The sequence below is a fragment of the Leishmania braziliensis genome, chromosome 26 (genome assembly GCF_000002845.2).
Source record: "Leishmania braziliensis MHOM/BR/75/M2904 complete genome, chromosome 26".
In the NCBI taxonomy this organism is placed as follows: Eukaryota; Euglenozoa; class Kinetoplastea; order Trypanosomatida; family Trypanosomatidae; genus Leishmania; species Leishmania braziliensis.
In genome coordinates, this window is record NC_009318.2 from 715564 (window position 1) to 727950 (window position 12387).

At 58.6% G+C, this 12387-nt stretch overlaps 3 protein-coding genes across 3 annotated transcripts; all 3 read left to right on the top strand.

Annotated features, from left to right (window-relative positions):
• Positions 1 to 223: 223 nt before the first annotated feature.
• Positions 224 to 4399, top strand: LBRM_26_1990 (putative cysteine peptidase; the record flags this gene model as incomplete). The annotated part of the gene is made up of 1 exon (XM_001562379.2): positions 224 to 4399. The coding sequence occupies one exon, from the start codon at positions 224 to 226 to the stop codon at positions 4397 to 4399; it is 4176 nt and encodes a 1391-aa protein (XP_001562429.2).
• Positions 4400 to 7754: 3355 nt separating this feature from the next.
• On the top strand, positions 7755 to 8705 carry LBRM_26_2000 (conserved hypothetical protein; the record flags this gene model as incomplete). The annotated part of the gene is made up of 1 exon (XM_001562380.1): positions 7755 to 8705. One exon carries the CDS (start codon positions 7755 to 7757, stop codon positions 8703 to 8705), a length of 951 nt encoding a protein of 316 aa, XP_001562430.1.
• A 3251-nt stretch (positions 8706 to 11956) lies between these two features.
• Positions 11957 to 12298, top strand: LBRM_26_2010 (hypothetical protein, unknown function; the record flags this gene model as incomplete). The annotated part of the gene is made up of 1 exon (XM_001562381.1): positions 11957 to 12298. One exon carries the CDS (start codon positions 11957 to 11959, stop codon positions 12296 to 12298), a length of 342 nt encoding a protein of 113 aa, XP_001562431.1.
• Between the last annotated feature and the right edge of the window lie 89 nt (positions 12299 to 12387).

Consider the following 12387-nt stretch of genomic DNA (forward strand, 5'->3'; position numbering starts at 1 on the left):
GGCTGTGCTGGGAGAAGCACGTCGCCGAATTCCCTTGCCAGCAGATAAGGCATCGACAGGCACGCAGGCGTACCCACAGCACATACGGTATTGGCGCTCTTTGGGACACACAAGCGGCACCCTCTTCTCTCCTGCCTCTCTCTCTCTCCTCTGTCTTACTGTTTTGCTCTCCTCTCCATCCCCTACTCTTCATTTGCCCTTCCCCACTTCATCGACTGAATTCATGCACCCCCCTACCCACACACACACACACGAGGAAAGTCTCTGTTACTCTCGTAACCAGCCTGCGCATTTTAGGGACTCAGATACTGTGCGGGTATGTGTGCGCTGTTGGATGATCTCACAGCCGTCAACTCGCCACCATCGTTCCGCGGAGGAGGCGTCCCACAAGTTTTCATCGCTCTTCTTCGCAGAAACCACCAATACGGCCATGGAGCGTCGTCCCGCACCTCAGGGCCCGGTCGGTGATGGGCTACCATCATTCAAGGCGTCCTTGAGCTCCTCGACATCGTCGGCAACGGCAGACATACAAACGCATGCTACCGCAGCGCAACCTGACTCAGTTCCATCGAGGTCCAATACCGTCTGGAAACCCACACGCAGCCCAACAATCCGGCCGCCTCCCAGCGCCGCTCTCCCTGGGCATCTTCTCCGCCGACACTCTCATCTGCTTTCTCCATCGAGCGAGGGGATGGCGGCGTCACGCCGAGCTGACGCCGGGAGGCTCCAGGCATCAGCAGCGGCATCCTTAGAATCCGCCCAAGAGTCTGGGGAAACGACAACGCACTCGTCGACACCGCCACCGTATGCCCTCGTGATGGACTCGCTCGTGCGTCGCTACCGCGCCGAAGAGGACCGCCTTAGGCAGTGGCGACAAGGTGGCGGTCGTGCCCCCATCGCTGCCGCACTCCGGCACAGTGGTGTGCAGTCGCAGAGCCGCCAGGGAGATTCTATAGAGGAGGAGGGAATCACTCACGTAGGATTGCGTGGCAGTATGGGCGGTGTCTCGAGCGGCCACAGAAGCCGAGGTGCAGATGGTGGGCTTCGAGGGAAGTTCACACGTTCTGTTCAACGTACCGCCCTCGCGCGGGCTGTGCAGGCCTGGTGGCGGAGCAGAAGGGCGTTGCAACGAATGAAAAGCAAGGCGAGCAGGCGGCTGTACCCAACGACACTTTCTGTTTCCTCAGCTGCGGTATCGGGCGCGGAGACACAGCACCTCCGTCACATGGCGACCGCACTAGTGTCATCAGCGCCTGCTGCACCGCCTGGGTTGTCTCTGTCGTGGATAGGTCGAGCGGGCCACAGCATACTTGGCTGTATTTCTCAATCGCTGTCCCTCTCCAGTGACCGGGGGCAGTCGACTAGGTTGGAGCTGTTGCGGCGGGCTGACGCTGCTCAGCTACGTGGTGCCCACAGGGGTGACTACGGCAACCCAGTCTACGACAGCTTGGTAGAGGACCAGCAGTCATCGGGAACGGAGAGAGCTGAGATGACGGCAGAGACGGTGTCAACTGGTGTGGTGGCGCCTGTCATGCCGCTGTCTCGCACGGAGGGTGAAACTGTTCTGGCGCATCCTCGCAGGCGTGTGCTTCAGCAAACCGCTGCGGGTGCCAGAAGCGGAGCCCTTCATCGGCAGCTTGCTGTTAGTGGTCGGCTGATTGACGGTGAAGCAGACCTGCGCATCTCCTCGGTTTCTTCAACGTGCTCGAGTCGGGGTAGCAACGTGAGTGGTGAAGGCAGAGAAGCAATTCAAAGTATTGAGCCTGTGGACGATCTCAGTCACAGACAAGAGGCAGGTTCGGTGGGCTGGCACGAGGACAAGGGCAGCTTCATACTCTCGTGGATTCACGCCCCCCGCATGCACTTTTCAGATAGTGGCGAGGCTGCATCTTCAGACGACGCGGACAGTTCTTTCCGAAACGTGTCACGCCTGTTCGCACAGTCCCGTATGCGCTTCGCACGCTGGCTGCACCGACAGAAGCGTCTGAAGGCAGCAAAGCGCTCACTGCGTGGTGTGCGTACGTGGTCAAAGCCGACGGCGGCGGATGCGGAGCACCGTGATGCATTCTTGGGTGCACGGTACTCGTCCGCCACGCCTACACCGTTCTCAGCTGCGTCCGAGTTGCATCGATGCGCAGCTCAAGCCGCACCTTCGCCGTGGGAATCGGCGCTGCCACATACGTGGGGAGACTGGGATGACAGTGACGAAGTACTCAGGGATGGAGAGGTAACTGACGGAGTTACGGCTGCTGCGAAGAGGCCAACTCGCGCACATATACTGGAGAAGCGGAGAGCGGCCATTGCGGCAGGGGCGGCAGCGTCTAACGCAGCGCAGGAAAGACTGGTGGAGCGGGAGACGATGTCGGAGGTGCAGACATCTGTTGATGAAGCGCCGGCGCTTTCTCTGGCTGCTCAGCGAACACGTCAGCACGCCGACGATCTCGCGCGCCTCACTGAGAGTCTGGCGATGCTCACACTACTCCGCGAAAGGTCGCCCGCAGGAGCCGGGAATGGCATTCACGCTCACAGGGCCAACAGCCCCCAGGGCGTGGACCGTGCACCTCCGATGATGGTTGGCCAGGAGCAGAATGCGGTAGCAGTACCGTCGCACCCTTCAGTAACCAAAGTGGCGAACTCTGCACTCCCCACGTGGTCACCATCCCGGGCGCACGCCTCGTCGATCATCTCAGCTGGGCAGCACCGCCGATCGTATCACGGCAGCGCACGGGAAGCCCATGGTGCAGAGTCGCGCACGTGCGATGGGTGGTGCTGTAAGCACGCGGTAGAGAAGGAGGCCGGAGTGGGTGCGTTTCACAGTCTGCTGACGGACACTACGCACACTCAGCACGATCTCGCAGTGCGAGCGGTGTACGAGTCCATCATGAGCGAGGTATGCACTTGCCTCGTGCAGCGTGATGTGGAGAACGCCATCGACGTGAGCTGCAGCGCGGCAGATCGTGCGCTGACTCAGTGGATTGAGCGGCAGCTTATGCTGGAGCTCACGCAGCCGCGCTCAAGGGAGCGGCAGACGACAGCGGAGGATCGCGACTCTGCTGCGTACTCAGCGACAACACTGCAGCCACTCGTCTGCACTGGTGTGACTCAACACATCCGTAGTGGTGTACCGGTGTCGCTCGAGCACCTGCGTCTGGATGACGTTGATCGGCAAGCGCTCGCATCCGTCTACGCGCGCGGCTCGAGCAATGCCATTGCCGTGAAGTTTGACACCGAGGGCTACGAGATTAGCTACAGGCAGCTCGCTTCCTTGAGCCCTCAATCGTGGTTGAACGACCAGGTCGTCAACAATTACTTGCAGCTGCTGTGCCTGGAGGCCGAAGGCGCGGCCACCGCATCTTTTCCCGTGGCCCAGTGCCGTCACCGTATTGCATCACTAGGCACGCACTTCTACACGAAGGTGGAGTCAGAATTTCGACAGCGCTTGGGCGGCTTTAGCGGCCTTCCACCACGTCTGCCGCAGCTTGACTCTAGCAGCGCCATCTTTCGCTGGCTGCGGAATCGCAAGCATTTACTGGAGCCATACACTTCCTCCGATCCGCGTAGCGTGCGTGTGGTGCTAGTGCCGGTGAATATCGAAGGGCAGCATTGGGCATTGGCGGTCTTTCACTGCGCAGACAACCGGTGGGTCATGTATGACTCCATGAGCCGATCCGAAAGAGCGCGCCAGCGTGGTGCTGTGATACTGGCGCATCTCTCGCACGCGTGGTGTGAGTGTCAGCGACATTTTGGATTCATACGCACTGAAGACACGACCGCTGCGACGGCCACCACCGATGCACGATACTCACCGTCTTCTGGAGTACTACAACCATCGCCTTGGGCCTCAGCGTGCGTGGTGGCCGCTCCGTACGTGCCTTTTACCGATACCTTGATGATGGAGGGGCACTCCACTGTCGTCTCACCTCTCGACTCCCTGCAGCCGTACGGCTCACTGGACCACCTGCACCGTGCGGCGAAGCGGATGCGCCATCAAGAGGAGCTGTTCGCGGAACAAGCGGGGCAGAGAAAGCTGCAGAGAGCCAGTGATTCCGGCGGAGGTGACTGGGGCGCAGGTGTAATTCGCAGCGCGAGTGCTGCGACAGTGTCACTACCGCCGCCTCTCTCGAAGACAGCTGCGACAACACTTCCTGCCGAGCAGCTGAGCGACAGGGAGGTGGAGTGGTTCACTGGTGGGTTCGACCACATCCCTCAGCAGGCTAACAGCAATGACTGCGGTGTCTTTGTGTGCCAGGTGGCATGGTGCGTAGCCCAGGGTGTGGCGGTGAGTTTTACTCAATCTGACGTCACCCGACTGCGCGAGGTCATTTTGCTGGAGCTGCTTAACAAGAAGCTCCTGCGGCGGTATCCAACGGCGAACACGTCGTCGTCGGCCGGTGTTTAGCCAGGAGAGACAAGTCTATAAACGTGCGTTCACTCATGTGCTCGCGCACACGGAGAGAAGCACGTGAACACTCTGTTTCATGCGAGATGGCAGGCAGTGGTGGTGCTGGTGGAAGGAATCTACAAAAGAGATGACGATGCCCACTAAGCGGCATTTTAATCACTCTTAAGTCTCCTTGTATCTTACTCTCCCCTGCCCTGATGACGGACGGCCACCTCGGTGTGTGGTGCCCTGGGTCCAGCCCTCCCAGTCTGCGTGGGGGAGCCGAGCAGCCTCTCTCGCCCTGCCAGCGCCGAAATGGCTCTGGTAGCGGCAAGGTCACGCACCTACGGCACAGGGAAGTCGGAGCGATGCATCGCTGCTGATGCCGGCGGCCAGGTCGTGGATGGCGTCGCGTCAGAGCGACCTGCGACCGTGAGCACGTCTGTGCAACTCATACGATGGGCGCGGGCGTCAGTGTGCGTCGGGTGCATTGCGCGCTGCCCTCGCTGCTCACGGGTGTGCGGGGCGGGGGGTGGGTGGACTTGGAGGCGGTGGCCGTGCTCGGATGACTGGGGTCGGCGCATTGCTGCGGCGCGTGCGTACGGCTGCTTTGCACCGCGCGGATGGGGCCTGTGGCAGGCCGGGGGGGGGTGGCGATGGTGGTGCGGGGCGTCTGAACTCGTGTGCTGTAATGGCAGCGAATGGACGCGTGAAGACGAACAGTATTCTCCTCCCTCTCTCCTCCTTTTTGTTTTGGCCGCTGCGCGCGTGTAGCTAACGTTGGAGTCGTTTTCTCGCGTGCTTAACGTGTGCTTGTGCGTGTGCTCGTGTGTGCGTTGGTTTTTTTCATTTCTTAAGGGTGGAGGTGGGCAACGCAGGTGACCAGCGGTTTAAAGCAGATGCTACTCCTTTTTCCCTACCCCTTGTGAGGCGACGTGAATGACTGGACATCATCGAAGAGGAGAGGGATGCTGACGGGTAGAAGGCATGCCGCACCAAAGAGTCGAAGAGCCACAGAGGCTAAGGAGGCGAAAAGCGAGTGGCAGGTGGCGGAGTACGTTGTCCCTCTCTGTCACTCCTCCCTGCCTCCCTCCCCGCCCACTCCTCGACCAGCTCTTGGTTCTTTCTTCGTTGCACGCAGGTGTGCGCCCACACCGCCTGCTTGCCTACGAGCAAGTGGGCGGGACAGTGACCGGGCGAGGGGGGGGGGTCGCTGGCGATGGGAGGTGTCCCTCTCTGTTGCCTCTTATCGTTGTTCACTTTCCTTTTCCGTTTTCCAGGGATGTACTCCGCTGTCGTTGAATGTCGTACCTTCTTTCCCGTCTCTCCCGCATCTTTGTGTATTCCGCGTTCTCTGGCGTCAGCTGCGTACAGACATACAGATAGGCACGTGAGTGCTAAAGAAGCCATAGTTGTGTTCTCCCTTTATCCTCTCCTCTGTTGTTGCAGCAGCGCACTTCACACCCGCACAGCCCTCCTCCTCCTCCTCCTCCTCCGCTTTCCACATCCCATTTCATATCAACATCGAATCCCCCGCCTCGCTGTAGTTTAGTTTGTGTTTGCCCGTCTACGTGAGCCGCTCGCTCGCTCTCTCTGACACGCTCTCCGCTCCTTGACTCTTTGTCTGCGGTTGCTGTCGCCTCTTCAGGTGTCTGCCTGTATGGCACCGCTTGTCTGCGATTTTGCGTCTCTTCATTGCTGCTCGTTTTCTTCCTCTCGCTTTTCGAGGTCTGGCGGTGACCCTTCTCTTCACTTCTATCATAATATCTGGCTGATTTACCCCCTTTAGTTTCATCTCAGCTCTTCCCCCCACTCTCTCCCTCTTCCTGTTCTCTTCTGAGGCATTGTTTTGGTTTGCGTGTCGTCTCCCTTCCCAACATTTTTCCCACCCAGGAGCAACGACAGCAAGGGAGACACGCACGCAAAGAGACAGATTAGCTCAACCCCACAGAGGTGCAAAGCGCCCCTCCCTTCTCCCATCCCCCCCCCCCCCCCCCCCACACACACACACACACACAAGCGAACGCACAAGTCTGCAGGCGCGTACGTTGCCCGACTCAACCCACCTACGCATCGATATTTGAATACATACAGGAGCACAACAGCGAACTCACCTCTCAAGAGTGAGATTTGCCAGCACCTCTCCTCCCCTCCCCTTCCCTCTGCTCCTCTTTTATTCATCCTTTTTCCTCTAACCGCCGCCCCCGCCCCCTCTCCTGCTCTACTCTTGTGTCGCTGATTGACCCTCTTTTTTTGCTTTTATTTCGGCGACCTCACCTCGAGTAGGCACGCACCCACACACACACACACATTTTTCGAAGACCAATCGACAGAGTTATAATAAGCGCAATCGTTTCTGCACGGGCTTCATTCTGTGTATCCGAGTGCCTCCCTCCCCCCTCCCCCCACTTTCACACACATCCTCCATTCCAAATTGTGTGTGTGTGCGTGTGTGCGTGTACGGTGCCACCAGACGCACATCATAGCCTTCGGAGAGAGCAACACGCAGGGCAAAAGAAAGCAGAAAATCAGAGTGAGCTTGCCTATATACACTAAGCAGGGCAGGAGGCGAGTTGCCACGGCGTGCTTCGCGGGGCCGCCAAAGCGTTATATCTGCATCCGCCTCTTTTGTTTTCCCGAGTCTTCTTGGATGCCCCTGCCCCCCTCCCTCCTCCTCCTCCTCCTCTCTCTTTCTTCCTTTCATCTTCATTCACCCCCCTTTTGGGCACGCAGCACGTAAAGCCTCAGCTCAAAATTTTGGCTTCACTACCATCATCATCACCATCATTTTGTGCCCCCCCCCCCCCCCTCGCCCGCTTTGGATTTCAGTTTTTTCTTTTTCCTTTTGCGTTTTCGTGCTCGCGGAGTTTGGGTCACCAAGTAGCGTCGCCTCAGCGCCACGTCTCCCTGCGCCACTACCACCATCACCGCACCACATCTCCACCCCTGAGTCCCTGAGAAACCAAGTGCGCGCGTGTGTGTGTGTACCTCCTTTTCCTTCCCCATCTTTGCCTCTCCTTCTCTTGCTCTCTGGCGCTCTCTCCCCTCTTTTCACTGTGTAGCGCTGGCGCTGTTGCTTGTGTCTCTTAGCTGGGTTTCACTCTTTGTTTCTCTTATGATTTGCTTGCGGAAGCTACTCCCCTTGCACGCCGCGTGATATCCTCACCCCTTCTCTATCCTCGCAGACGCCTCAACCGATACTGTTGACGAACAAGCCTTCGCTCTTGGAGGAGGCAGAAGACGAGAACGCGAAAGGGAGCGCCACACTCCCCCCAACCCCCTCTCCTTCCGCCACTCTTCAAAGGCGGCAGGAGACGAAGCAGCACAGGCGAAAAGAACGACAGAGTGAGGTTTTGACGCAGAAGAACTTAACATGGGCGGTGAGTCTAGCAAGCACTCCAACTCCTCGGCTCACGCCCGCCGTCGTGAGGGGAGGCGCAGTGCTGCGCCCCATGCTCAGGCGGGTGCCGACTACCACCTTCCCCCTCTCAACGTGCACCCTGCTCGGTTGGGCCCCTCTTATGGAGAAGCCCCCGAGTACATCCCGCCGTCACCGGTTCAGTGCGCAGCGTCGCCGATCCTATCGAGCAGCTCGCTGGATCCGTCGCTGACGTGGATGTTGGACACCGAGGCGGTTCTCATTACAGAGTGGAACCGTAGTCTGCAAAACGTTGCTACTTCTAGTAGCGGCCCATTTGGGGTGTGGCAGGGAGGTGAGGCGGTAACCGACGACTCAAAGATGTCATGTGCTGTAACAACCCCACAAAGTGGTGTGAGCACTACAGCCTCCAATACGCTGGGGCTGACCTCGTCGTCCACATGCCTGCCGCTGTCTGGATCGTTGTTGCCGGCACATCTGCAGTCTTCCACAGGACTGGCGCTGGGCTGCGACTCAGTGACCGTGACTACGGGGCGCAGCACCGGGATGTCCTTACGCGTCCCGACCACGTGGTCCCACCCAAAGCCATCATGGTCTAACGTCTCACCAAAGACGATGTCTAGCCCGAAGAGTCCTCAGGCAACGCCGCATCCGCTGAGTGTCTCTTCCGAGGGTGCGCCGTCGCTGGTTGTGTCAACGCTGCCGGTTGGCATTGACTACTTCCGTGTTTTGCAGTCGCGGTGGCTGGCCGTAGAACAGCCCTTGCTGCCACCGACGGCGGACGAGGAGGAACTCAGCGACTCCGTCATTCTCGAGGCGGTTTCCGAGGTGAGTGGCGACGTTCTGCAACCACCGGTACCGCTGGGGCACATGATCGCCTTATTTGTACCGCAGTGGCGATCGGAGGGGCTCTTTGAAGCGGCGCAGCACAGCCAAGCGCGCTGACGTCGCACACGTGTTGTACACGTCTTTGATTGGCTTCTCCCCCTTTCGTTGGCTCATGTTGCTCTTCTCCGGCATCCATGTAGGGTGCCTGCTTGTGTGCGTGTGTGTGTGTGTGTGTGTGTGTGTGTGTGTTACGCGGTGATGACGCTGGAGCAAACAGGGAAGAGAGCGAAACACCCAAAAAATTTGGGAACCGACCCACCGCGTTTCTTTCTTTCGGAGTGGCCATGCTTCGTTTTGTCTCATGTGTGTGTGTGTCGCCCCGATGGATGGGCCGCTGTGTAGTCCTGTTTTACAGTACTGATGGTGATGACAGTGTTAGATGGCAGAGAAAGATGCGCAGCTTGGATCAAGTGTGGTGAAGAGGGAGGAGAAGAGAAATGGGGCAGAGGTAGGTCTGAATAGCGTCATCGAAGCAGCGGATGATCCGCCAAGTGGCTTGTTTGCATCGTATCTCTCTCTTTTCTTTCCTGTGTACGCGGTGCGTGCTTCCTCTCCCCGCTCTCCTTATCTCCTCTCTTTCACGTAACTGATTGTTGTCGCGTGTGCTGCTCTGCTAGTGTTCTCACGGTTGCCGATACTGATGGGCACGCGCGCTGTTTGACATGTTCTCTATTGACTTGAGAGTTTATTGGTTGGCAGCATCTTTTTCTGTCTTCACGTTTCCTTCTTTCAAATGCATTTCCGGTGACGCGGCCTGCACGCACCCATGTACCCCCCCTCTCTCTCTCTCTGTGTGTGTGTGTGTGTGTGTGTGCGTGTGCGTCTGCGTGTGCGTGTGCGTGTCTCATTCTTTTCTAGAGGTGGAGATGTAAAAATATGTTGCTCTCTCTCTCTCTTGCTGGGCGTCTCTGGTGCCTTGTGGATGGCCACGGAGCTTTGCACCATCCCTCCTCGGGTTCTCTTGCTATGTCGTCACGCAGGGCGGCATTCACACCACACCGGGAGGACATCTGTGCGAGCAGCGAAAGGGATGACCGCCGCTTAGGGCCTACTTCCCCGCCTTTTCGGGCGAATCCTCTCTTTGTGTGTAGGACACGTGTGTCAGACAGCGCATCTCTTTCCTACCCAGAGGATGGAACGTGATGTGGGTGGGTGAGGGATACAGAGCACCACAGCATGAAGTAGGCGATATCAATGCAGCTAAAGGGACAGTCGAGAAAATGCCCACTGACACCAGAGGAGTCCACCTGGGAGGAGGGGAACCTAGCCATTGTAGGTTACCGCGCTTCGCGCCCCGTTCTCCCACTGCTGCGTTGAAGCACGTTGTGCTCTGCATAGTGCGGTGGGTACCTTCCACTTCTCCCTCCGCGGCGACGTTCGTGTCTTGGCCTTGCTGTATGCTTTTCGGTGAAGTGCTCGCCTTGTATGTGTAACCGAGGAGAGACATCTGCCCCCCCTCCCCCCTCTCCCCCGTGTGTGTGCGCTTCTCCTCCTCTACGTGCTGGATGGAGACGTATCGACGAAGTCAGCACCGTTCGATACTTCGCTGTTCTTCCTCGCTGCCTTTCCCTCTCTTTCTCCCTCGTGGTGTTCTACGCGTGCGCGTGTGTGTCTGCCTGGTACCCCCCGTCACGCAGAGACGTGGGCGTTTGTGTGCACCCACTTGCCGACTCGTGAGTGTTTGCATGTGCGTGTGTTTTGGTGAGTCCTCATGGAGGAAAGGTAGACTAGCACAAGCACGTGAGAGGCAGGCGCAGGAAAATCTGTTGTTATTTCTCTTTCTTTTGTGCGCGCTTGCAGTAGGCACTGACCCCTCTCTTCGTGACCCCCTTTTTTATTCCTGAGGTCATACCGGCACACCCATAGAGAGGACTTGGCACGGAGGCGTCTTCGCATACGCCATATCATCGTTGTCCTCAGGCGCTGGACCCGCACTTTTCTCTGATCGCGTCCTTTCCTTTTCCCCCCTCTAATAGCGTTTGCATGTACCTGATGACGGACGGCCACCTCGGTGTGTGGTGCCCTGGGTCCAGCCCTCCCAGTCTGCGTGGGGGAGCCGAGCAGCCTCTCTCGCCCTGCCAGCGCCGAAATGGCTCTGGTAGCGGCAAGGTCACGCACCTACGGCACAGGGAAGTCGGAGCGATGCATCGCTGCTGATGCCGGCGGCCAGGTCGTGGATGGCGTCGCGTCAGAGCGACCTGCGACCGTGAGCACGTCTGTGCAACTCATACGATGGGCGCGGGCGTCAGTGTGCGTCGGGTGCATTGCGCGCTGCCCTCGCTGCTCACGGGTGTGCGGGGCGGGGGGTGGGTGGACTTGGAGGCGGTGGCCGTGCTCGGATGACTGGGGTCGGCGCATTGCTGCGACGCGTGCGTACGGCTGCTTTGCACCGCGCGGATGGGGCCTGTGGCAGGCCGGGGGGGTGGCGGTGGTGGTGCGGGGCGTCTGAACTCGTGTGCTGTAATGGCAGCGAATGGACGCGTGAAGACGAAATGTGTTGTTTCTGTGCTAGCTGGTGAGGAGATGTATTTTCTCGCGGCCTTCTGTTGGCTCCGTTCCCTTCGTGGCTCCCATTCAGTTTGATGTTTTGCCGCTGCTCTCTTGTGTCGACGGCTCTTTCTCTCTTACCTCTGTCACTTCTTTTTCTCTTCTGCCTGAGAACTACCCTGTACCCGACCGCGTGCGCTTCACCCATATCCACTCGCGTGCAGAGGCACTTGTGCTTTTATGTGTGTGTGCTTCTATAGCTGCGCGTGTCTCTCTCTTTTTTTTTTTTCTCTCTCTCTCTCTCTGGCGGCGCCTGACATCCTGGACATACACACACGGCCACTCACATTTTGTGGTGCCCTAGCGGACCACTTCCCTATACTTTTCCTCAAGTAACAACGACGGGCATTCAGTTTTCTGCTGCTCGCGTGCCCGATGAGCCATGGGGGTGTACGCCAACCCCCATCGACATCAGCGCGGCACGCGACCAAACCATCTCGTGGCTCTCGCACGCCGAGTCTGTCCTCGTGATCGAGTGGGCAGAGGGCGAGCGGGCGCGGCAGACACAACTGCTGCAACAGGAGCAACAGTCGGCGACGACGGCAGATGAGCTATTGGCAAAGGCTGCTGTCGCTGGATTGCGTTGCATTGACGTCTCCCCGCACAGCTCCTCCTCGCTCTCCGAGGTCGATCCAGATGACGAGCGCCGTGCACAGGGACTGGTCCCTCTCAAGTGCGATCACGCACCCTTTCCTTTCCATCGAAGCAGCGGTGTTGCCTTTGCGCTGCCAGCGAGTGACGGCAGCGGTGACACCACTGCGATGAACGTGACAGCGCTGTCGCGCCCCATCGAAGGGGCGCCGATAATGATAGACAGTGTTCCTGTGGGAATCGATTACTATGCGGCTTTGCAGAAGGCATGGTCTCGCGCACCGGAGCGACCACCAAGTTTGCCACCTCTCGCCATGGTATCGGATGTGAACCTTCACACTATCGAAGAAATGCTCTCGGGCGACTCCGAAGGCGAGGAGTTACGACCGCCGGTTCCCCTGGGGCTCATTATTACGTACTTTATTGAGGACTGGCGTGATAGCGGGCTGTACGACATCGTGCGGAAACGAGAGGAGACGCTGTCGCAACAGCCGCATAAGTGGAAGCCTTAGAGAGGACTGAGAGGGGCAATCGAGGGCAGTATCGTGGAGGCGAGGGGGAAGGCAAACATAGGTAAACAAGATGAAGGGAGGGGAGATAG